Raw genomic sequence first — 23,967 nt, forward strand, 5'->3', positions numbered from 1 at the left:
CCGCATTGGTGAGGCGGTGAACCAGCAACTGATGGTCGACCATGTCGAACGCCGCCGACAGGTCCAACAACAACAGCACTGCTGACCCGCCTCGATCCAGTTGTCGCTGGAGATCATCTACTAAGGCTACCAGCATCTTCTCCGTCCCATGGCCTGGGCGAAAGCCGGACTGGTGTGGGTCTAGGACGGAAGCATCCCCCAGGAAGCTCTGCAACTGTAACGCTACTGCCCTCTCGATAATTTTACCCAAAAAGGGTAAATTTGAGACTTGCCGATGTTAATTGAGAGATCTTGGGTCAGCCTCTTTCACCCTAAGGTACCTTATTGGATTGTTATGGGAATAAAATGGAGAAATGAACATTTATGTATGCCCTCTTGAGCTCCCTAAAGGAAGGTCAGGATAAAATTGGAATAGATTCTTCCTGCATATATAACTTGTCTTCCCCCAAGACCACTGAAAAGACTTCTGAAAACTTTTCATCTCTTCACTGTTAGCATTGTTTTTAGGGACATGCAACTCTGTGTGTCAATTTAGAATGAGTTTAAGAGAAATACACACAATCTCTAAGCCTGTTCCTAGAATTGAAAATTCATCTTACTAATAATGATGGAAGGAGAAAATGTGTATTTGCAGTTAATATGTGCAAAGTGAAGAATGGAGACCACAATGGAGGAAGCAAGAAATGCAGTGGAATCCTCTTGAAAGAGGCTTACGGTAGAAGAACTGCAGCTCTTGGTTACAGCAGCTGCTACCATACATTATTCATGGCAAATCTTAACAAGGACTGGAAAATATGAAAAAGCCTGGGGTCATAAGTGGTTCTCCCCTAGCAGACATGTTCAAAACAATGCAGGGAGGGAAGGCAAATGGTTTCTGGGAAGCTAGTTCTCTCACATGCAAATATTTTGCTCAGGGAAAGAGGGAAAAGTGGGGAGATGCAAATATGTTTTTAGAGGGGCAGTTGCTTACTTCTGACCATATGCAGCACTGCTTTTCTGCTTCTGTTGAACACTGTTGGTTTCTTGCTATTGTTGTGATAGTGGCAGAGACCTGATGTAGCCGACTGGACTATACCACTGCAGATTGTAGATGGAGTGACACACCTGAGAAAGCTTCCCAATGCTAATTTTTAAAATGTCATTCCCTGCCTGTAGTCTAAATTGGGGTAGGCCATTCAGTTGTTTCAGTTTACTACCTCATACTCCTCTGTACAAAGGCAAACAGTGGTGGTGATCCAAGATTTACATAAAAGGCTATAAATGGATCTTCTCACTGTATCTGGATAAACAACTCCACTTCAATACATATAATTAATTCAACCTGTTTTGTTCCTCACATTTACTTTTCCCACATGTACATTCTGTTTCCCTGCATTTGGCCATCTGTTTATTTCCTTGGCAGAATTATTCAGTGACTGCTACCACAACAGCGAGGACCGAGCATTTGCTTTGCTAGTGAGGAGGAACCGTTTTTGGAGCAAAACCACTTGTCTCCATTTGGCCACAGAAGCAGATACCAAGTCTTTCTTTGCACATGATGGGGTGCAGGTGAGCAAATGAAGCCACCAGTTATGATATCTGTATTACATTTTCAAAGCACAAGGTGCACATTAACCGTTGCAGGAACTTTAGTGGGTAAGTCTCCTAGAAAGATTTTAAATTCAGAATATATAGTTCTGGCTTGTGACGTTATTCTATCATCAGGGCTTTATTTGTAGAAAAAGCCCAGTAGGAACTCATCTGCATATTAGGCCACACCCCCTGCTGCCAAGCCAGCTGAGACTGCGTTCCTGCTCAAAAAAGGCCTGTCTATTATAAATTATTCTATTACAAATTGTCCACATAATGATATCCATGCTAATATGATAGGGTTTTTTAAAAAACAAAACAAAACAAAGCAATGATATTGGGGAATAAGAAGCAACTGATATCCCACTGATTATTTTCTCTCAGTAGGGTTAATACAAGATAGGGTGGAGAGTAACATTGTACTTTAGTGCCATAGTACTGATGACAGAGTCTCTCAGGCACATTTGTTTTTTTAATTAGGCAAGGAAAAGGAAGGAAGAGGGATGCCAGAGTGGTTGTATTAAGGAACCCCATGTTTATCAGCTCAAATAGTTGATGCACCACTGTATGTCTGCTTCTGCTTTTCTGGCTGTTATACATGAGATCAAGTAACATGCAATCATGTTTCCTTATATGATAGTTCTAGACCTCATCCTAAACAATGTACTTTTTCTACTACTTAGTCCTTAGAATAGAAAAATACTGCACATTGATGATCTTTATACTTATGCCAACTTTGTATCCTCTGAATTTCAGGCTTTTCTGACAAAAATCTGGTGGGGAGATATGTCAACATCCACCCCTATCTTGAAGCTAATTTGTGGATTTTGGTGTCCTTTCCTGATATATACTAATTTAATATCATTCAGGTATTATCAATATCATTATTTTGCATTTAGAGATTCAAAAAAGAAAACGTGTCTTATGCAATCATGAATATTGAAGAGGTGGTAAAATTAGTTATATATATAGTCTCAGATCACTATAAAAGGAAACAAATATATTTTGTAGAAGTCTACTCCAGTTAAAAAAAAATCTTCCTCATTGTTGCTTTGCAAATGGGAGTCTTTTTTAGATTTGGAATTTTGGTTTTCACCCCTTCTATACAAGCCTTCCACAGAAAGAATATATTTTGCTTTTAGCTATTCATTAACCTTCTGGTTCTGTTTTTCTCCTTTCCATTCCTCCAATTCACCCTCCTTTTTTCATTTTTTTTTTCTTTTTTCCCTCCCCCAGGTGGTAATCTAACTTATTCTTATTTATTTTTGCATAATGCAGGGGAACTTCTCTTGTCTTCTTTATTTAATTTTTAATTTAATGTAATTATTTTATTTATTTAATCCCTTAAGGATTATTAATGTTGCCTAATAACATTAATGTAATGTAAATATTTGCTGAGCTTTCACTGTTCTAGTCTTTTTGTGTTGGTGCTATAGTTTTCTGCTAAATTTTCAATTAAAAAGTTAAAACCTTAAAAAAAAAAAAAGCCTAGCCCCCAATCCAGAGCTATTGCTGTTATTCATCTTCCTTTTCCTGGGGAGGGGGGCAGAAGCTTTACGCCCTTCAGAGCTTCATGAGATGTGGAAATTCAGTTGCCATATAGTTGCCAGTATACCAGTGCAACTGGAGGAAGCTGCACCAGTTGGTTTCATGAAATGTGAACTGATGCAACTTAGGCACAATTCTGCTCTTCCAGACATAAGGTCTTTGCCAGGAAAAATGAGTAAAATGTTATGTATATTTCATATGAGTGAAACATCCCATATGTTTCAGAAACAGAATTATACAACATGAGGGAAAGAATGGTGGTTATTTTCTGTAGATTCTTATTCTATGGGTGAACATTTTTTTTTACTCTAAGAGCAAACTGTGTGCCAAACCAGACATTATCTCATTTGTTTGTGCAGTATGACCCAACAATGTTCATCATGATTCTTACTTGTAAATATTTTACTTTAAATCTGACAAACAGCTTAAACAAAAGTAGTTGGATGAACAGATAATTATACTAGACTGAGTTATCTAAACTGAATCATGGATGAGATTTCCCACACTTGTGTAAAAATAAACAGGAGTCTTTTGGCACTTTAAATTGATAACATTTTATTCCAGCTTTCATGAACTAATAGCTTCTGAATAGCTCTGGTCTACAAAAGGCTGTGCTGGAATAAAAGTTGTCAGTTGACACGACTCCTGCTCATTTTGCTGCAACAGACTAACATACTTTTTTTGGGGGGGGGGGCATCAAGTCACAGCTGACTTATGGCAACCCCATCGGGTTTTCAAAGTAAGAGATTTTGAAGATGGTTTTCTATTGCTTGCCTCCATGTTATGACCCTTGTATTCCTTGGCGGTCTCCCATCCAAGTACTTGACAGGGCCAACCTTGGTCCAAGATCTGATGAGATGAAACACTGTGATTTAGGCCTTGAGTCTCAGTGAGAAAGAGAACTATAAATAACACAAATTTTAAAAAATAGTCTCAGAGCATCTTTATCAAACACCATTTTTTCATTCTCTCAGGTTTATACATATATAATAGACTTTCCATGGCACCCATTGGCATATTTTAGTACTTCTAATTTCAGTATTCTATAAATTAGTTTGTGATTATCTCTTTGACCTATGGCACCAATCAATATGGTTTCTTATCTTAGCTATGACACTCTCACCTCAGTAGGAAAACATGTCACTCCAACCCAGCAGCAAAACATCTACTTTATAACATTGTTTAATAATTCTTTTTCTTTGCAGTGAGGAAACCCAGTCAGTGGAAGATCCAGAATCATTTAAAGAGCTTGAGAGCTTGGATACAGAAATGACATTGCTTTTTCCCAAGGAATTGGATAGGTAGGATCACAGATTAATGAAATTTGGAAGTTTTAAAACAGAGTATCAAAAGGAGATATTTTCTGGGAATTAATAGCCATCTAAAGAAATAGAGATATGAAGAGCAAATGGGAGCTCTTGTAGGGTTTTTTAAAATGTGTAGTATCTGGTAATGAGTTCACAGCATTTATTACAAAAGTTGTGGAATAATAGTAGGAACACTGGAAGTTAAAGGACTGGACAACTTTTGCTGGAGTCCTCCTATCTACACATAGCTAATTATCTTTTCTCACTTAATTCTGAAGTCAAGGAGAGATCTATTGGTTCTTTAGCACAGCAGCCTATACGTGGATGTAGAAAAGTCTTTATTTGTGGGGAACAACTTTAAATAGCTAGGAGTTAAGGAAATTTTCAATTTAAATAATGGGGGAAATGGGGAGATTACAACCAGTCTCTCTTTGCCTGGAGAAGTTTTAAAAGGAACCACATAAGTATTAACATGAAGCACAATCTTAGGATCTGCATGTCACCCGTGACTGAGTGCAGCAAAAGAATATGATTGCACTGTTATAAGAACAAGGTGTCACCAACCTTTGGGTTACAGATCAAGAGCAAAACCCTGTTCTCTTTAGTTTTGCCAGAATCATTAATAGAACTTGCTGAGATGGCAACCTAATCCTTCTGATATCAAATTTTGCATCTGACCTCTACAGATGCCAGAAGCACATGATCATGTAACAACAATCTTTGGACAAGGATCTTCAAGTACAAGTTAATCATCAAAAACTTGTTCTTACGATTTAAAAAAAGGGTTTAAATGGATCTTTGGGTCTCCTAGTAATGCAGCAGAAAGAACTGGCTATTTGCATTTACACAGGCAGGCCTGCCTGCACAATTGCCATGGGGAAAATAGAAGACGATAACCATCAGCAGCTCCCTAATAATGTTACTTCCTCTTCTTCAAATACTGGAAAACTTGCAGTGGAGGACATGAGAGACTTTCCCTTTGGAATGTAATTATGACTGATTTTGCACTGGGGCTTGTTCTATGTGAAGAGGCCTTTTGCCCCCATGGCTTCTTTCTGTTTTTGCACAAGTTGCTCCAGAGCTGTGAGTTGGTGCACCACTTTTCCGCAGCAAACAGAAACCGCTTGACAGAGGATCTCGCTTACTGCAGAATAGCGGCGCGCCAACTCGCAGCTCCAGGGCAACTTGTGCAAAAATTGAGAGAAGCCCAGGGGGCAAAAGGGCTCTCTACCCAAAACAAGCCTAGAGTGAAACTGGTCTATGTTTCCACATAAATCTATTTGCAGCAATGGTTGTGTATAACCAGTCCAGTTAATGCTGCCTTCAAGACAAAGCATAGGCAGAATCAATGCATGTGACAGAACTTGCAGTCACACATGACACTTGAGCACTAATGTTCCTAAGTCCTCTGAGGCCCTAATTAGGGAAGGCTGAAGGCCGTGGTATGGGGGGCAAGGATTGGGCTTCAGCCTTCCCTTTCACTTTCTTTTCCTGAGCCAAAACAGCTAAGTGGACTCTGTTTACCGCATTGTGGTAAAGTTACTGCACTGGGGCAAACAGGCTCCCTGAAGCCATTTCAGCTTGGGAAAATGGCATGAGAAGGAAGGCTGAAGTATTTTCTCCCCTTCCTCCACAGTTTCAAGTCAACTGGAGACCCAAAGGGTTTGGGAACCCTAACATCATATGTGACTGCAAGTTGGGTCAGAGATCCCCACATCAGTTCATGTCATATGTATAGTCTAGTTTGGGCTTAGTAGTCACATGAACTCAGTCATCAAAGATTGATTTCCTTTACAGTTCTGGCCCCCATTGAAGAGAAAGGAGGGGTATAAATGAAATAAAAAATTAAAAGTACCTATCTCAGCATCAGTTTCATTTCCCCTTAGTAAAAAATCAGATCTATATTATTCATTTGTGTAAAAGGGTTTTTGAATGCACTGAGACAGTATGATCTAATACTTTCTAGCTAGCCAAGTTTCTCTTCCTTTGCTATTTTTTCATGGCATATATATTTTTTTAAATCTCTGCTGTCCTCTGCTTTTCACTAGGAATCCTGCAGTGAAATTATAATTGCATGTTTACAGTATTGGTGTGTTCCTATAGGAATGGCCAGGATTATGACAAAAGTTGAATATTATAATGACTTCATTGCAGTCAAGCAGATGGTCATGCTGACTCAGAGGAAAAGGCCTTTTATAACAAATATATTTAATAATTAGTATGAGTGCCAGGGGAGATTAAAATGACATAAGGAATCAAATATTTGTGGGGTAGATGGAATATGTCTGAAAGTTTTCCTTGTGTGCATATCTCTCAGTGAAGAATATTTCACTTGGCTTCAAAAAGATTCAAAATACTTGGATTTAATGGAAAATGTCAACTGATGGAACAGCAGAAGTGTCCCATTAGCAGAGCTGACTCTCTTGCCTCCCCCCTCTTGCTGCAGCTCCAAATGCCTCCTGAAATACTGCTTCTTGGGGTAGGGGATCCACCTGCCAGGAACAGTATGTAAGTGGAGTCATTCTACAGAAGGAGGGTGTAGGAATGATCACTTGACCTGAGTGTTGGGAGAAGAAAAAGAATCCTGCCCTTCTGAGCAAGGTTCCTTTTTATTAATCTCTATATGCTGTACTAAAAATACACCAGCTCACAGCATCGTAACAGACAGCGCAGAACAGGAAACATCTGCTCCATATAAGGAGGTGGCTTTTACATAGTCTATCAAAATTAATACAGCCAACAGTATATAAAAAATACATTTGTCAAGAAAGGGAAACAAGAACATATAAGAGGAACAAGAATATTTGGTTTGGTGTTCCCAGACTAACGGATATCTGCTTGCCTGGGTGTTACGCCAGATGTATCATTCTCCCACACTTCTGTTTTCATACTTGGTGGGGTGCAGACAATAAAACAACATTCCAACTATATGATCCCAACATTCCACGCTTGAGAGGGGCCCCCCATGTAAGGCTATCCTCTTTATTTAGCAGTACCCCGGTATCAATTCCCCTCCTTTTTTCTGCCTAATCCTTGGAAGATGTGTGCCACATTTTATGATGTGCTGCCATTCAGACTTCATACAACCAGGGCTGAGACACACTTGGGACAAAAGTAAAGGGCTTAGGAATGTCAACCACCAAAAAGTAAGCTCTACATGCATGAGGGAAAGCTATGTGTCTTGATATTGACAATTCTTTATCAATAAACATTACTAGTTATGATGCAAGAACTCATCTCAGTTTCTAAAACACATAAGGGACATATGTAAGTGACATGCTGTAAACTGAATCAATTCATGTGCCTTTATGGCAAACACCTTATTGTAGCCTAGGTGATTAAGATACACACATTCAGACATACTTGGAAACATTTGCCAGTTGTGGGCAGTCCACATGTGGCTATATTATTACAATACAAAAACCATTTCCTGACTAATTCCTTGTTCCCCTCCTCCCTTAGTCTAACAAAAGGTCTTCTTTCTTGAGTTCATGGAGAGTTTGCATGCTCTATGCATGACAATCTTTTCACAGGGAAATCTGTTTCTATTGCAGCCAAAAGGAATTCCTTTTCCTGGAAGCACAACTTGGAAGTGGCAGTGGGGCTGCTGTTGTGATCAGCTGGGGCAACCAGCCTTTTGCTAGGCAGAGGAATTTCCCTGGAAATAAGTTTTCTCAGCAACTCAGTTTGGATGGGGTTCTGGGGGAGGCCTTCCTTCCAACATCAATGAGACATGACCAGGCGAATTTCAGGGCCTCTGGGTAGATATGGAAGAGCCTGGAAAAGATACTTGGAGAAACAAAAACAAAACAACAATAATAGGTGCTTTTTCCCCTTTAAAGCTTTTCTTGGCTGTCCACAAATTGCCATAACTTGAGCTCAACCCTGTTGAGATAGGGTTGCACACATTAGCTAAATTACCACATTTGTTTTGGACTGGAGACTTCCTCCTCCTCACATGGAGTTTTAGTTTGACAAGGTCTCTACCCTTCCAACATTAAAGGGCAAATTTTATACACCATACATTATGCAGAATACAAATCCACAATATAAACCTATGCATCACTTCTCATGATTGAGGCTAGTGCAGATCCATATCGAAAGGATTTTCTAAACAAAATACTCAGAAAAGGTCAAACTCTAACAAGATGCTATAGATGGAAACATGAAATAAGATAGATAAGCATGTAGATGCCTCTTTCCACAGGTAAGAGGTTCACCAAATAGCTAAATAGGAAGATTGATATGTACAGTTCATAGATGGAACATAACTATAAATGACATTAAGAGAGCAACTGAAGATATACATTGGAGGAATGCAGAACATTATTAAAGTCCAAATTTCTAATGACGACCAAGAGTTTTCAGGAATTCTGCCTAGTGAATTACCAACAAATCTAGAAAAGGTATTTCTATGAGAAACACGACACTGAGAATAATTGGGTCACTGGTAAAACAAAGTATTAGTTTTTCAAGACTTAAGAGAGAAAATGCACAGTGAGAGGGTAGTTTTATCCAAGGAAGGGTACAGATGTTCTTCTATAACACATGCTATAACTTCAAATGAAAAGAGGTCTTGTAGGAACCAAAATTTGTGAGGTAGAATTTTAAAACACTGTTCTTTTCAGAAAATAAAAATTCAGTACCAACAACAAAAGGAATTTTCAGATTTAAATGAATGAAAAATTGGGAAGCAATTCAAAGTAAGATAGAAAACTATGTTAAATGTAAAACTAATAGCCTTGTCAGGAGACAAAATACATAAACACAAACCACAAAAAATCATTGTGAGCTGCAAAAACAGCAGCCACCAAATTCTCTGGAAAAGGCTCTTGCCCAGCCTCTTCCAGCGTTTGTTGAGCTTGATTAGTTAGATTAGTTAGATGCTTCACATCCCCCCATGTGATATCACGAGCTGTCTGGGTGTGTGGGCATCGCACAATCTCTCTTTTGAAGCTGAGATTGAAATTGGGAATCAGATTTGGGAGACCCTGATGCCATGCCATCTTTAGCCGGGCGAACACAACGTGCCAGAACCCACAAAAGACCTGCAAGAGAAAACACAGCAGCATGCCTGCACCCCCAGGTAATACGGGGAGTTGGACCATGCCAAGTTAATAAGCCCAAAGACCAAATTCAATTGTTCCTGAACCTGCATTTGGGTAGGAACCTTCATTTTCACTCCTTTTAATTGTTTTTGAAGAGTGGTTTTCAATGTCTGATTAGCATGTTCCACAAAAGCTTGACCTGTGGAATTATATGCAATGCTATGCTGGATTTGAATGTTCCATTGTGTACAAAAATCAACACATGCAGAAAAGCTATATGCTGAGGCGTTAACAGTTTTCAACAGTTGCAGATGACCCATTACCGCAAAGGCAGAAATAAGGTGAGCCATGACATGTTTTGTGGCTTCGCCACAGTGAGCAGTAGCCTAAAGATATCCAGAGTACATGCCTATGCAAACATGGACACAGTATCAGGGTTTTAGGGAAACTATATGGTTAATATCCATTTGCCAAAGTTTGTTAGGGAGCACTTTCCCTATGAAGAAAGGTTAAAACACTTGAGACTCTTTGGCTTGGAGAAACATTGACTGCAGGGTGACATGATAAAGGTTTACAAGACCATGCATGGGATGGAGAAAGCAGAGAAAGAAGTATTTTTCTCCCTTTCTCACAATACAAAAACTTGTAAGCATTCAATGAAATTGCTGAGCAGTCAGGTTAAAACACATAAAAGGAAATACTTCTTCACCCAAAGGGTGATTAACATGTGGAATTCACTGCCATAGGAGGTGGTGGCAGCTACAAGCATAGCCAGTCCCAAGAGGGGACTAGATAAAAATATAGAGCAGAGGTCCATCAGTTGCTATTAGCCACAGTATATATATACATATATACGTACATGTATGTACATAGAAGAAGACATTGGATTCATGTTCCGCCCTCCACTCAAGAGTCTCAGAGCGGCTCACAATCTCCTCTGTCTCCCTCCCTCACAACAGACAACCTGTGAGGTGGGTGGGGCCAAGAGGATTCTCACAGCAGCTTCACTTTCAAGGACAACCTTTGCCAGAGCTATGGCTAATCCAAGGCTGTTCCAGAAGATGCAAGTGGAGGAGTGGGGAATCAAACCTGGCTCTTTCAGATAAGAGTCCATACACTTAATCACTACACCAAACTAACACATATATTGGTCACTGTATGACACAGAGTGCTGGACTGGATGGGACACTGGTCTGATCCAACACAGCTTCTCTCAGTCCCAAAGTTTAAGAGAACCTCCCTCCGGGTACTGGGGCATTGCTTACTGATCTCTTGTAACAGTGTCTTAAGTTGACCAGAAGTCACGGACCTGTTGGACTTTGGGATCAAAAACTTTAACTCTCTAAATGTTTCTGTTCAGCCTGTGATAACTGTCCACCCATACTTACCAATGAAAGGGGTCATTGAGAATGATCGACTACACACTTCGGGGCCTATGCCAGGCGTTGATAAGTAGGAGCTGAGCTGCTGGGCTATGCCAGGCATTGACACCTGAAAGCAGGAGATGTCCCTGCTTCGGGGTGCCACTTGTAGGAATGATCACTTGACACGGGTGTTGGGAGAAGAAAAAGAATCCTGCCCTTCTGAGCAAGGTTACTTTTTATTAATCTCCATATGCTGTACTAAAAATACACTAGCTCACAGCATCATAACGGACAGTGCAGAACAGGAAACATTTGCTCCATATAAGGAGGTAACTTTTACTTAGTCTATCAAAATTAATACAGCCAGCAGTATATAAAAATACATTTGTCAAGAAAGGGAAACAAGAACATATAGGAGGAACAAGAATATTTGGTTTGGTGTTCCCAGACTAATGGATGTCTGCTTGCCTGGGTGTTACGCCAGATGTATCATTCTCCCACACTTCTGCTTTCATACTTGGTGGGGTGCAGACAATCAAACAACATTCCAACTATATGATCCCCACAGGAGGGGGGATCAACAGAAATCATACACCCACCAGTGGAAATAAAAGGAAGCAAACTGCAACCTCCACTCATAATTCACCCAAAGCTTGCTGGAGAAGCTCTGCTTTCAGAGTCTCCAAAATCTCCAAAGTCAGAGTCTTCCTTACGTTCTCAGAAAGGCCATTCTACAGCACAGGTGCAACTGCTGAGAAAGCCCAAAAAATTACAGATCCTCCTGAAGTATATGGAGGAATTAATGGTAATCCATGACTTGCAGGCACATATGGATATAGGTGGTCCTCCTGTAGCTATGAGGGTCCCAGTTTGTGGAGGGCTTTAAAGATTAACATTAGCACCTTGAACTGAGCATGGGAACAAAGTGGCAGGCAGTGCAACAATCTTAAATTTGGGGTAATATGTTCAGATTGCTTAATTCCTGTTGACAGTCTAGCTGCTGTGTTCTGTACCAGTTGTAGCTTTTATGTTGCCTTCAAGGGCAGCCCCACATAGTGTTTTAAAAGAGTCCAGTCTTGAGGTTACTTTAGTATGAATTCATGTTTCTAGATTGGCTCAGTCTGACAAAAGGGACTATTAGAAAAAGTTAGAAAAAGGCACATTTGCTACCTGTCTTACATGCTTCTGCAGCATAACAGCTGGATCTAACAGAACTCCCAATCTCCTAAAATCTACCATCCAAGGTGGATAACATAATTTCCTCCAAAAGCTCAATGTTCCCATTCTTTATTATCACATGGCTTTCACATGATTGTGCTGTTCCATCGGATTGTATTGTGAAGGGAATCTGTAGCCATTATCCACAGATATGCAAATATATGACTTGATTAGCGCTTGTGATCAAGTGGTTAAACTCATCTTAAACCCTGAACAATCCTAATCAGTTTGTGTGTACATAGTTGCTGTATCCACATTCTGGCTAATGTGCATAGATGGTGGTCAAGCCACACATTCATTCCCACACCCTATTTACATGCCAATTTGTTCCTAGGTATGTCGCTTGTACTGCACTTGATTCCCATTCACTTCCACATGCAGGATTGCAGCAGATTTAAATCTAGCCAAAGCCACTGTCTACTATGTATCAAACAATAATGTTATCTTTATACTCCATTTTCTCTCCAGTGGGTTCTCAAAGCTGTTTACAACAATGATTTCTGCTTAGAAAGCCAGCATGGTTTAGTGGTTAAGAGCTGCGCACACTAATCTGCAGAACCAGGTTTGATTCCCCATTCTTCCACATGAAGCCTACTGGGTTTCCACATGAAACCTTGAGCCAGTCACAGTTCTCAGAACTCTCTCAGCTTCACCTACCTCACAACATGCCTGTTGTGGGGAGAGGAAGGGAAGGAGATTGTAAGCCACTTTGAGACTCCTTAAGGTAGAGAAAAGTGGGTTATGAAAACCAACTCTTCTTCCTCTTCCATTTGATTATCACTGTGAGAACCCTGTAAGGCAGGTTAGGCTGAGAGTAACTAGCCCAAGGTCACGCAGTAAGCTTCCATGGTAGAACGGGGTTTTGATCTTAGGCTGCTCAAATTCTAGTCCAGTGCTCCAACAGCTACATCTCACATGCTTGATCCCTCAAATAATGCATGTTTTTAATAATGTGCATTTTAAATCATTACTTTTCTGGGCAAGAAGCTGGGTTTTATTTGAAGATATTTGTCTAGCCAGCACCTGCTCTTAAATTTCTTTAAGAGAGAAGCCAACAAAATAGTACTTCTTCTCTCTCTTTTTGTTTACAGGGGAGATACCAAATTAGGAACACAGAACACTTCTGAAAATGTCGCATATGCAACATTTGTGTTTATACGATGGAAAAAATTCTGGACTGCTCCGGTCACAGTATTTATGGGAAATGTTATCATGTACTTTGCCTTCCTCTTTCTGTTTTCCTATGTCCTCTTGGTGGATTTCAAACCACCCCCACCTAAAGGTCCATCAGTCCTTGAGGTTATACTTTACTTTTGGGTTTTTACACTGGTCTTGGAAGAAATCCGACAGGTCAGTAACTTACCTTAGATCTTTCAGTAATTCTGTATTAAATCTAATAGGTTAGCTTTCCATTTGGACTACCTTCCCACTAGGTTTTGAAAGCAGCATAAAGGTAAAAGTAGTCCCCAGCAGACTCCTCTCCTTTCAGATGTTTTTGTACTATTCCTTGGCATATGACTGCAATTCCACAGCAGCTCTGCTAGCAACCAATACTGTAATGGCTCTGTTAGCGGCTTCCATCAATTAAAACAATTAATGTACTTCTCCCTTTTGAAAGTATGATAGCTGGTTAATCACTTTCAGGGCAGTGCACACAACTGTCTTGCTCATAGCAGCAATTTCTCTGTCCTTTCTATAGCTGTTCACTGGATGAAATGATTCCCTCACCATGGTTTGCATGCTGTGGTTGTTGCCGAAAGCCTTCTTAGTGTGTACTAAATAGTAAGGCATGCAAAACTGGATTTCACCATCTACCAGTCAAATATCTGACTGTGGAGATTCATCATCATCATAACAGTTGTTGTTGTTGTTCACTTAGAGTTTTTTCACCGATGAGGATATGAATTTAATGAAGAAGTTCAAATTGTATGTAGAAGATAACTGGAACAAGTGTGATATGGTTGCCATCTTCCTGTTCATCATTGGAGTCACCTGCAGGTTTGCAGATTCAAGATGATTCTTTTAAATTCTTTTTATGTAATGGCACCATTATAATAGGAAATGATCTAGAAAGGCTGTGCAATGGCTAGGGGGGCAAGCCTTCCACAGTAAAAATGGACACTAGAAACATCAACATCTCAAAGTCATGAACCTTTGAAAAAAAATTACTAGTGACTATTTACTATTCATGCAAAACAAAAATCAGAATGCCCCTGAAAAAACTAAGTATAAAACCATAGAACAATATATGCTTCATCCATAACCTCATCACTTACCAGATACTGTGGTGACGAACAGTACATCTTATTTTACAAATAACTAAATAAGTGATTGATTATTGGGATACTAGTACAATTACAGATATTGTTTCATTATGTAGATTTCATTTTGAATGCATGATCCCTTAATCAAAGCTATTGCAACAGATTTGAGGACAGTCAACTTATTTTCGTATTTTCTTGCCCCAGAATGCTGAATTCAGCCTTTCAAGATGGCCGAACAATACTAGCTATTGATTTTATGGTGTTTGCTCTCAGACTGATTCACATTTTTGCCATTCATAAGCAGCTGGGTCCAAAGATTATCATTGTAGAGAGAATGGTAAGTACAAGATTAGTCAGAGAAACATGACAAAAAGGTGTGCATTGCATTCACATATTATACTGAAAACTTTGAAGATGCTGATGTCATTTCTGCTATACTGAAAGCAAAGAAATCCTGTGAATATCATAAGAACACACTGTTGCCTATTTAAAGTCATTAGGGTGCCAGTTCCGGGTTGGAAGATTTGGAGGGTGGAGCCTGGGGAGGGCCAGGTTTGGGGAGAGAGGGAACTCAGCAGGCTATGATCATGGCGCCATAAAGCCTACCCTTCAAAGCAGCCATTTTCTCCAGGGGAACTGACCTTGGTTGTCTAGAGACCTGGTATAACAACAGATCTCCAGGTGCCACCTGGAGCCTGGCAACTGTAGAAGCCACATATATGTGATTTATAGTATGATCTTAGGTCTAATTATTGCACCATAAACAGTAGTTCATGACATGATGGCTGAAGAAGCAAATCAGCTGAAATGGAGGTGAGAGTGATTGTACGTAAAGGTGCTCCCTAAGAGGTCCATAAACATCCAGTTAAGTATAAATGCATTTACCTTGTTAGTTCTGAAAGAAGAAATAGCATGCCAATAAGGTATTTATTTGAGCTATCAGTCACTCACTACTGTGCTAACATTGCAAGCAAGTGGCTTACTCACATGGTATGTTGATAAATCCTATGGAGTGTTTACAAGGAGAAGTAATATACCAGTACACACCATTAATATGTTCCAGTTGTGAATGTGTTGTATGGAGAGGAATTAATCTAAAAATGGGTGCCTGATTATGATGATGATTGAGCTGTGGGGCATTAGGCCAGGATCCATTCCCATCTCAATCTACACGACCTTTCCATGCATTCAGTCAACATTGTAGAGGGTGAGTGATATAAATATGCTAGCATCCTCCTAATGATCACCACCATCATGTGAGCATGGTGCCTTTGTGCAGAGGAGATGTCTCCCATAACAGGAAACGCCGCTTTCTGAATGAGCATGATCACGAGGAAGGAGTACACATGTGTATACATTCTTTATGCATAGCTGTGTTGTGCTCACAAGTTCACTCATTTCATTCTCTTTCTACATGCATTGCCTGAATGTGCAGAAAGTTGTGTGTAGCTACTATCTGAATACAGGTATCTTTACAATATAACCATCACCAGTGGGAGAGAAGTGGAAGTTAATTTGACTAGTTTAGCAGTACCAATGGCTGTTCCTGAGCTTTAATGTGTGAGTCAGCAGAGATATAATCCTGGGAGCCTAATATATTGGTTTCAGTCTGCAGTTTTATGTTTCTTCTACAGATGAAGGATGTTTTCTTCTTCCTTTTTTTCTTGACTGTGTGGCTCATTGCTTATGGTGTGACCACCCAAGCCTTGCTCCATCCTGATGACAGTCGAGCTGAGTGGATCTTCAGAAGGGTCCTCTACCGTCCTTACCTTCAAATATTTGGACAGATTCCTCTGGATGAAATAGATTGTGAGTTTAAGTGGTTAAACATCCTGTACCACAACCTACTTATATTTGGATGGTGAGAAAGTCAGGCATGATATAAAAAGCATATTCTCTAGGCTGAAAATTCTTGCTCATTTATCATTAGCTTCTTCCCACTGTGACAGCAAGAGAACCTCCCCCCCCCCCTCACAAACAGAACTCAGCAAGTTAGAATTATCACAGCATAGAAATAAATATTAGCGCCTGCTAATGTTTGGACATCAAGATACTTTTAAAGGCACAGCTATAGTGGCTGCTTGAAAAGTTGACAACCGCAGTTCTAGTTGCCAACTACAGAGTTAATTACCCTGCCTGGCATGTTTTTATTTCCTATTAAGTTTTAGCAGGAACATCTGCTTCTTTTAAAGGAAGTGATTCCCAACCAGGGTACATCACTGTAGATGCTGCTCCTCTGCTCTGGTCTTGGCCAAGTTCAAGCCATCCCTTGTTACATTTACAGTGTGGAAAAGCCTTTTTCTAATATATCATTATGAACCCCTAGCAAAATTTCAACCAATTGCTTTGTGTTTATTATTACAGCCTCTCACATGGATCTGAAAAATTGCACATCCAAAGACAACATGCTATCATGTCCTAATGACTATGCTAATTGGCTTGTCATCCTTCTCTTGGTCATTTTCCTTCTGGTTACAAATGTGCTGCTTATGAACCTACTGATTGCCATGTTCAGGCAAGTAATATATCAGCTGTTATAAAACGAGCAGAGTAAACAATGGCAACACAATATAAACAGAAATCTAAAAACAATTGTGTCAAGAATACAATTTGACAAATTTACAAAAATCTATATATTATATTGTGCAAAAACATCCAAATTTCATTCCAAAACCATAAATCACATAGAGAGCATAAAGTCCCAAACAGAAACACTGTTCCTAAGGATGACTCCGAAGAATTCGTTTCAAAAAGTTTATAAGGAGTACTACTACTCAAGAGTAAGTTCCAAACGGAGTCCTTCCACTGATGCCGGCTTCCGAAGGAGAAATTCCTGCCTTCATGCAATCACCGGCTTAAATCGCATTCCGCTGCATTTGCAGCTTCTTCACAAGCCAACTGACAAGGTCAACTGACTGCCGTCAATTGAAATATCTAATATGGCTGTTTGAGAGAGGCCAGTCTGAGGACCTTGTCAGTTGGCTTGTGAAGAAGCTGCAAATGCAGCGGAACGTGATTTAAGCCGGTGATTGCATGAAGGCAAGAATTTCTCCTTCAGAAGCCAACATCAGTGGAAAGACTCCGTTTGGAACTTACTCTTGAGTAGTAGTACTCCTTATAGACTTTTTGAAATGAATTCTTCGGAGTCATCCTTAGGAACAGAGTTTCTGTTTGGGACTTTATGCTCTCTGTGATTTATGGTTTTGGAATGAAATTTGGATGTTTTTGCACAATATAATATATAGATTTTTGTAAATTTGTCAAATTGTATTCTTGACACAATTGTTATAAAACAAGGGCAGACAAAATATCTGTACAACCAGGGCTTTTAAAATATACAAGGTGCAATACTACTGCCGTGGAAACTCATTTTGTGCATAACAAATGCAATACAGAGAAAAAGTTACTCCAATTGACGCATATACGGGCTATGTAATTCCCATTGCTTTTGATAGAACCTAGATGTGCATCACTTTCTCCAGTTAATGCAAAACAAAAAACAACCCTGCTGATACAGCTGTTGTGGTTCAGAAGCCATTTAAAACAGGATAGTTGAATTTTTGCTGACATATCAGCCTGGACTGGATTTTTTTTTTTTTAAGGACATGGGTTTCTCTCTCTGGTTAAACCCAGAAAATGTCAGAAGTGGAAATTTGTACTAGTATGGTTCAAACACTGTAACTTCTTGAGGTTGGCCTTTCTGGGGAACTTTAAAGGTATTATTTGGGAACTTTGCTGTTCATGTTCTGTTTTGTAATGGCCGGTGGCTATACACAATAAATGTTTGACTGAATTGACCACTAGTGTGGTACACATGTATTTTTTTGAATGGAAAAAGAGAAACACCCTCTTTGCTAAGAACATGTAGACAGCACAACACGGCAGAGATTGATATGGATATATCTTCATTACTATTAAGAGTCAATATTTAAATATATTATTTAATATGTTCAAGGTCAATATCTGAAATTAGCAAAGGCCCTGTTTTTAACGAGGACACCAAGTATTTTTTACCAGATCATTTGATCTCATGGTTAGTAAACTTAGTATGGTTCCTCCTGAAGACAGGCTGTTTCCACATGAGGTGGGAAAAGCTGTCCCTGCTATAGAAACAGTGGCAAGAGGGGTGGATACAGAAGGGGATAGGGTCCACATATATGATATGGTCAAGTGCCCTGGTTTTGGTCTTGTGTCCCAAATCTTATATGTGGAAGATGGAATCATTAATATTCTATTGCTTTGGGGGCATGATAACAAAAGTGTGACTTGATACTGATTCAGTGTCCAGACCTGTCCGTATCATACCAAAATCAAATGTCATACAAACTGGGTATAATTGCTGATGCCATTTAGTCTTCACTTGCACACCAATTTGTTCACTGTCAAAGTGAATTGTACTTATGTCTTGATTAAAGAAATGTGGCCATCCCTGGCTTAAATTACAAAAATATTCATGTATTTTAGAAACTGAACTATAGTAAATAAATGTCAACTGACTCTTCCCCTGCCCCAGTTACACTTTTCAGGTTGTTCAGGGAAACGCAGACATATTCTGGAAATTTCAGCGTTACAACTTGATTGTTGAATACCATGGTCGACCTGCATTTGCTCCACCTTTTATCATTATTGACCACATTAAACTATTTCTAAGACGAATATTAAAAAAAATGGAGCACAAGAAAGAGCACATGGGTAAGAGGTGACAAAAGAGGGATTTAGAACAATCTGAGGTCCAGTTCACACATGCATGCACATGAGTTAATGTTTCAGAATTTGATATCTCACCAGTGAATAAGCATGAATTATTTCTAGTAAATAGCAATGCATGATAGCTGATGTGAAGTAATATGAAAGTTTTTGTCAGTGGCAGCATAGTAACACATGCATCACTAGTTGAAGCTACTGTGATGAATACACAAGTGTGACCATATGCTGTGTGATACCAACTGTCAATGCCTATCCTGGTTGCAATAGGACGCTACTTATGTCAATTATGTTTGCAGGCAATAATCACAATTTGACTAGGAAGGTTGCTAAATTTGGCTGGATGGCTTATCAAATTGGGGAAGAAACAAAGAGGTCTAGACAGGGTTTTTCGTTTATCCTTGGTTTTAACACTAATTTTAGATCTTCTGAGTTTCAAATTTTGTATTCATATTTTATGTATATTTTAGATGGTATATATTATTATTATTAAATTATATCACCTTTTATTGGTTATGAATTGGACTTTTGTTAATGGTTTGTTGGTCAATGACCTTGAAAGGGCAGCTGCTGTGAGAGCCCTCTCCAGCCCCACCCACCTCACAGGGTGGGGGAGGAAGGTAAAGGAGATTGTGAGCTGCTCTGAGACTCTTCGGAGTGGAGGGCGGGATATAAATCCAATATCATCATCATCTTCTTCTTCTTCTTCTTCTTCTTCTTCTTCTTCTTCTTCTTCTTCTTCTTCTTCTTCTTCTTCTTCTTCTATTATAAATTAATTCATATTCATATGCCGAGTTAATGACACAATATGAATGACAGATTATTTATGGTCTTGCATGCTGTTATTCAGCACATATCTATATAAATATTAGCAAACCTTTGAACACTATACTCATGATGGAGAACTAACCCTATATATAAATGGATAAGAGGGATTATGATATTGTCTGATGCTCCTGGAACAAGAGGCCAAGTAGAACATGTACTGCAATATTTGAAGACGGTGAAGGCTTTATCTTGTTCCACTTTGAAATGAATGTAAACATTTTTAAGGAGGTTATATAGCAGGATGAACCAGGGCTCTCGACAAAAGACATGATCATCGAGCTCAAGGTTCCTGCACCCCAACTTTGGGAGAAGAGTCTTCAGGTCCAGAGAAGTCAGCAAGCACCTATTAATAGAGACATTGGATTATAATATTGTTTTGGAGTGCTTGGGACTTATTTTTTGAGACTATTTTTCTCTACCTGTAGGATAGTGAAGTGTTGCTGCATGATGTAACATTCTTATTTGTATGCATTATGTGTTAATGTTTATTCTACTTTATAAATGTTGTATTGCGTCTAGAGGATTAGTCTTTTTGTTACTGTCTGGTTTTCTAGCTGACTTGGTGTTTGATTACATGCTGCCATTTTGTTTTTTCTCCCCTAGAAAGAGATCTGCCAGAAGGCCTGGATCAGAAAATCATAACCTGGGAGATGCTACAAAAAGAAAACTATCTGGCAAATCTAGAAAATAAGAAAAAAGAAAGCAATGAAGAAAGACTAAAGAAAATGTCAGACAAGTAAATGTCTAGGGTTCAAGATCTTTAAAGCTGATTTGGTACATGGAGGCAAAACTAGAAAAGCAGACCCTTTCCTAAGCTTAACAGATAAAACTCTCAGTTACCTGACCATCATTCTAAAATCTCATTTTGTATGAGCTTTATGGGAATACAATATTAATGCAACCAATTTGTTGTGCATATTTCACGGCCCATGTGTAAAAGTAAAGGTGATTAGGGGCTGGTTCAGATAATCTGTGGCTGTGGCATGAAGGAGCACTTGCAACCAGTCAGGGCTGGTTCAGATAATCTGTGGCTGTGGCATGAAGGAGCACTTGCAACCAGTCACAAGCTAGCAAAGATTGAATGGAAGTGAGTTTATGAAGCAATGCCTCTATGTGGGATCTGTACATGTGGCCACCACAATTTGCACAATAATGACTGCCCAGAACTCAAGGAGAAATACTTGCAGGTTGGATCCCCAGAGACAGAACAGACAAATGTGAGCTGGTCCTGGTTGGATGCATTCAGCATGTGCGTAAAACCAGTATTAGATTTAACCAACTTTCACCAGAGTACAGCCATTGCATGCATTGTCCCAAGCATGGGACATGGTCTACAGAAACTCATTTTTGTGGCCATGTTTCTTTTTTCTTTTTTTTTAACAGGGTGAACAATCTTTCAAAATATTTTAGTGGTTTAAAAGAACAAGACAAACGGCTTAGATCTTTGGAATCACAAGTAAGAATTCTGCTCCTTTTGCTTCAGTAATGTTTCTTCATTTTGCACACGTCTGTGGGAAATTTTAGCAAGAATGAAATTGAAATATGTTTTGCCCTCAACACATAGACAGGAATTATAGCTCTAACAGCCACGAGTTACCTCATTGTGCAGATTCTAAAATCCATCCTGGTATCATGTGGATCGAGGTCTCACAAACTTGGGAATTCCTCTAGGTCTGTAGACAACTCTTTAAAAGGGAGCATTAAATAGAGTCTGTGAAACTACCTCACAAAATCTCATCCACCATTAAGATATTCCAAGTTAAGTCTGATGAGAATTTTTAACCCTTTATGTCTTTTATTTAATCCCTTTTGGAGGTGAAAGGGGACAGAAGCAGGAGTTGGGGGTAAGAGGTGCAGAGAGAGGCTGCAGGGGCTGAAAAGGAGAGACAGCCAGGAAGTTAAAGCACAGCCAGGAGAAAGTGGCAGCTAGCAAGTGTGTGGAAGGGGTAAAGTGGGAGCCAGCATGGTAGGGAGTGGGCTACAGACCAAACTGGGAGGGAAAGCAGGAGGCGGCAAGGGCAAACAGACAGCATGCAGGAGGAGGCCAGTGGAGAGGGATGGGATTTTCACTTTGCTCATAGTTGTGTGTAGCTTGTTTGTTATGGGCAAAATAAGACTAACGAATAACTAATATTTGCCTAATGATTTCCTCTTCTCTTACATACTATGCATCTATTGATCCATCTCTAAAATCATGGGTAGGACAGTTTAGGACTCTCTTTTAGACCCAGTGGGAAAAGTACTTTATTGGCCCTATCATATAGTTAACTGATCTTCATATCCTTTCTCTGCCTCAAGTATTGTTCCTAGGGATTTCTGTTTAGTTTAAGCCTTGGCAAAAATTCATTTCCTCGGATCACTACTGAAATTGGAGCACAGGTACATCAAGCTGCCTTCAGAATCTATTGTCATAATTCACTGAAATGGCAGTTCTGTGAGCCTCTGTCCTTACATAGCTGCTCAGAGATTATACAGAGGGGCCTGGACCATGGCAAAAGTGTTAAAAAGATAAGTTTAAAAAAACATTACATTCTGTCTTTGCATATCTCTTTATTATTGCAGTGCTACTGTGCAGAGGTCATTTTGTGGAAAAAGAGCTCATTAGCACAACTCATTAGCATATGCCACACACCCCTGACATCCTCGGAAGGTGGACTAAATTGTAGCAGCTCAGCATCTGCCTTAAAAGGCTTCTTGAATTATAATTGCCATAAGAAAACCTGACTCCTATCATACTTTTTAAATTACTTTCTCCTATGTAGCCACAGTGGCGTGAGGAAGATTTCCATCTGTCTGCTTTATACGTTTTGGTTATTTTACCAAATTTTTTTGTGGGGGGAAATATTAGAAATTTTGTCAGAGTTCAGCAAAATTCTCACGGAGGGCTTGTACAATGGAGCCCAGAAGCAAGGGTGTTTTTTGGGGGGGCGGGGGGAGAAAGAAAGAAAGCACAATAAAATGTAGAGGTTCTGGAGCTCTGCTCCTGTGAGCTCCTGCCCAAAATGAGGCCTTCCACTGTGTGTATTTTGAATGGTAATGGACAAAATTGTTGATTTTGGAACACTTTACTTTGTAGATTAACTACTGCACAGTTATCCTTTCCTCCATGGCAGATACCGTAACCCAAAACAGCTGGTTTGATGAAAGACCAGCTTTGAACTACACACGTGAGTAAGATGCTAACAGTGGTCCCTCAAAATATGAGAAATCTAATTAAAACCCTATATAATGAAGTCGGTCTTTCTTTTCTCAATGCAATAGTTCTATACAGCACAGCATTCTATTATAATCTGTCACAACCAGTGTAGTGCTTTGGCAAAGAGACTGCACAGTTGGCAGCAGCAAGATTTGCAGTGTAAAGACAGTAATACCAGTGTTCTACCTTACAGTATTAAATGCAGCAATGATGTTCACTGGGTGATCTTGAGCCAGTGGCTCTCTTAGCCTCAACTATTTCAATGGACAGTTGTGAAGGTAAAATGGAGAGGGAGAACCATGCTATCTCAACTTCTTTTAACATTTAAGAAACAAATGAAACGGGTGAAAGTATTTATTGAGTTTAAGATGCACCATAAATACTTGCAGACGCTGTATAAATTGTGTAAGCATTACAATAATACTCAGACTACACATCTTGGCTTCATAGTAACACATTTCACTAAATGTGAAATGCTTATCTGAATGGATCAGCAAAGCTTCATTTTTAAAGAGCATCTTCATTGGAAGGCTTAGCCTCTATTTAATAAATGTTTTCCTTCTGAACATCTCATTAGGCTTCATAAATACTGGCTCTGATCAAATGCCTGCACCAGAAAGGAATGAAGATGGAGAAACCACTGATCAGCTTCAAGATGACATGATGTATATTGATAACTAACACTCATCCTCCAAAGCTCAAATAATGTTTGTGTTACTGATGGACTTTTGGCATACTTGACATACTATTCAATTTTCTAAAGGATGTTTTCTTTTAAATGGCAGCATTTACCTCTGTGCCTTACAACAGCCATGTAACAGATCAAATCAGATTCTCAGCTGATAAAAAAGGGAAGAGTGGGTTCCCTGTAACCACCCAAAAAGGACCAACATGTACGAAAACCACGTGCAGTGAGAACTG

At 39.5% G+C, this 23,967-nt stretch overlaps 1 protein-coding gene across 1 annotated transcript in view; it reads left to right on the plus strand.

Moving 5' to 3' along the window:
• Positions 1-23,727, plus strand: part of TRPM5 (transient receptor potential cation channel subfamily M member 5) — a 75,827-nt gene extending 52,100 nt beyond the window's left edge. Inside the window, exons 14-28 of the mRNA XM_060262393.1 lie at positions 1,403-1,548; positions 2,326-2,438; positions 4,323-4,386; positions 4,975-5,018; positions 11,691-11,704; positions 13,163-13,404; positions 13,934-14,052; positions 14,523-14,655; positions 15,953-16,127; positions 16,683-16,833; positions 18,832-19,010; positions 20,454-20,586; positions 21,234-21,306; positions 22,927-23,017; positions 23,624-23,727. Of these exons, the coding sequence (XP_060118376.1) occupies positions 1,403-1,548; positions 2,326-2,438; positions 4,323-4,386; positions 4,975-5,018; positions 11,691-11,704; positions 13,163-13,404; positions 13,934-14,052; positions 14,523-14,655; positions 15,953-16,127; positions 16,683-16,833; positions 18,832-19,010; positions 20,454-20,586; positions 21,234-21,306; positions 22,927-23,017; positions 23,624-23,727 (1,781 nt within the window). The remainder of the gene's footprint in view (positions 1-1,402; positions 1,549-2,325; positions 2,439-4,322; positions 4,387-4,974; positions 5,019-11,690; positions 11,705-13,162; positions 13,405-13,933; positions 14,053-14,522; positions 14,656-15,952; positions 16,128-16,682; positions 16,834-18,831; positions 19,011-20,453; positions 20,587-21,233; positions 21,307-22,926; positions 23,018-23,623) is intronic.
• Positions 23,728-23,967: the final 240 nt, after the last annotated feature.

The sequence above is a fragment of the Heteronotia binoei genome, chromosome 21 (genome assembly GCF_032191835.1).
Source record: "Heteronotia binoei isolate CCM8104 ecotype False Entrance Well chromosome 21, APGP_CSIRO_Hbin_v1, whole genome shotgun sequence".
Classification (NCBI taxonomy): domain Eukaryota; kingdom Metazoa; phylum Chordata; class Lepidosauria; order Squamata; family Gekkonidae; genus Heteronotia; species Heteronotia binoei.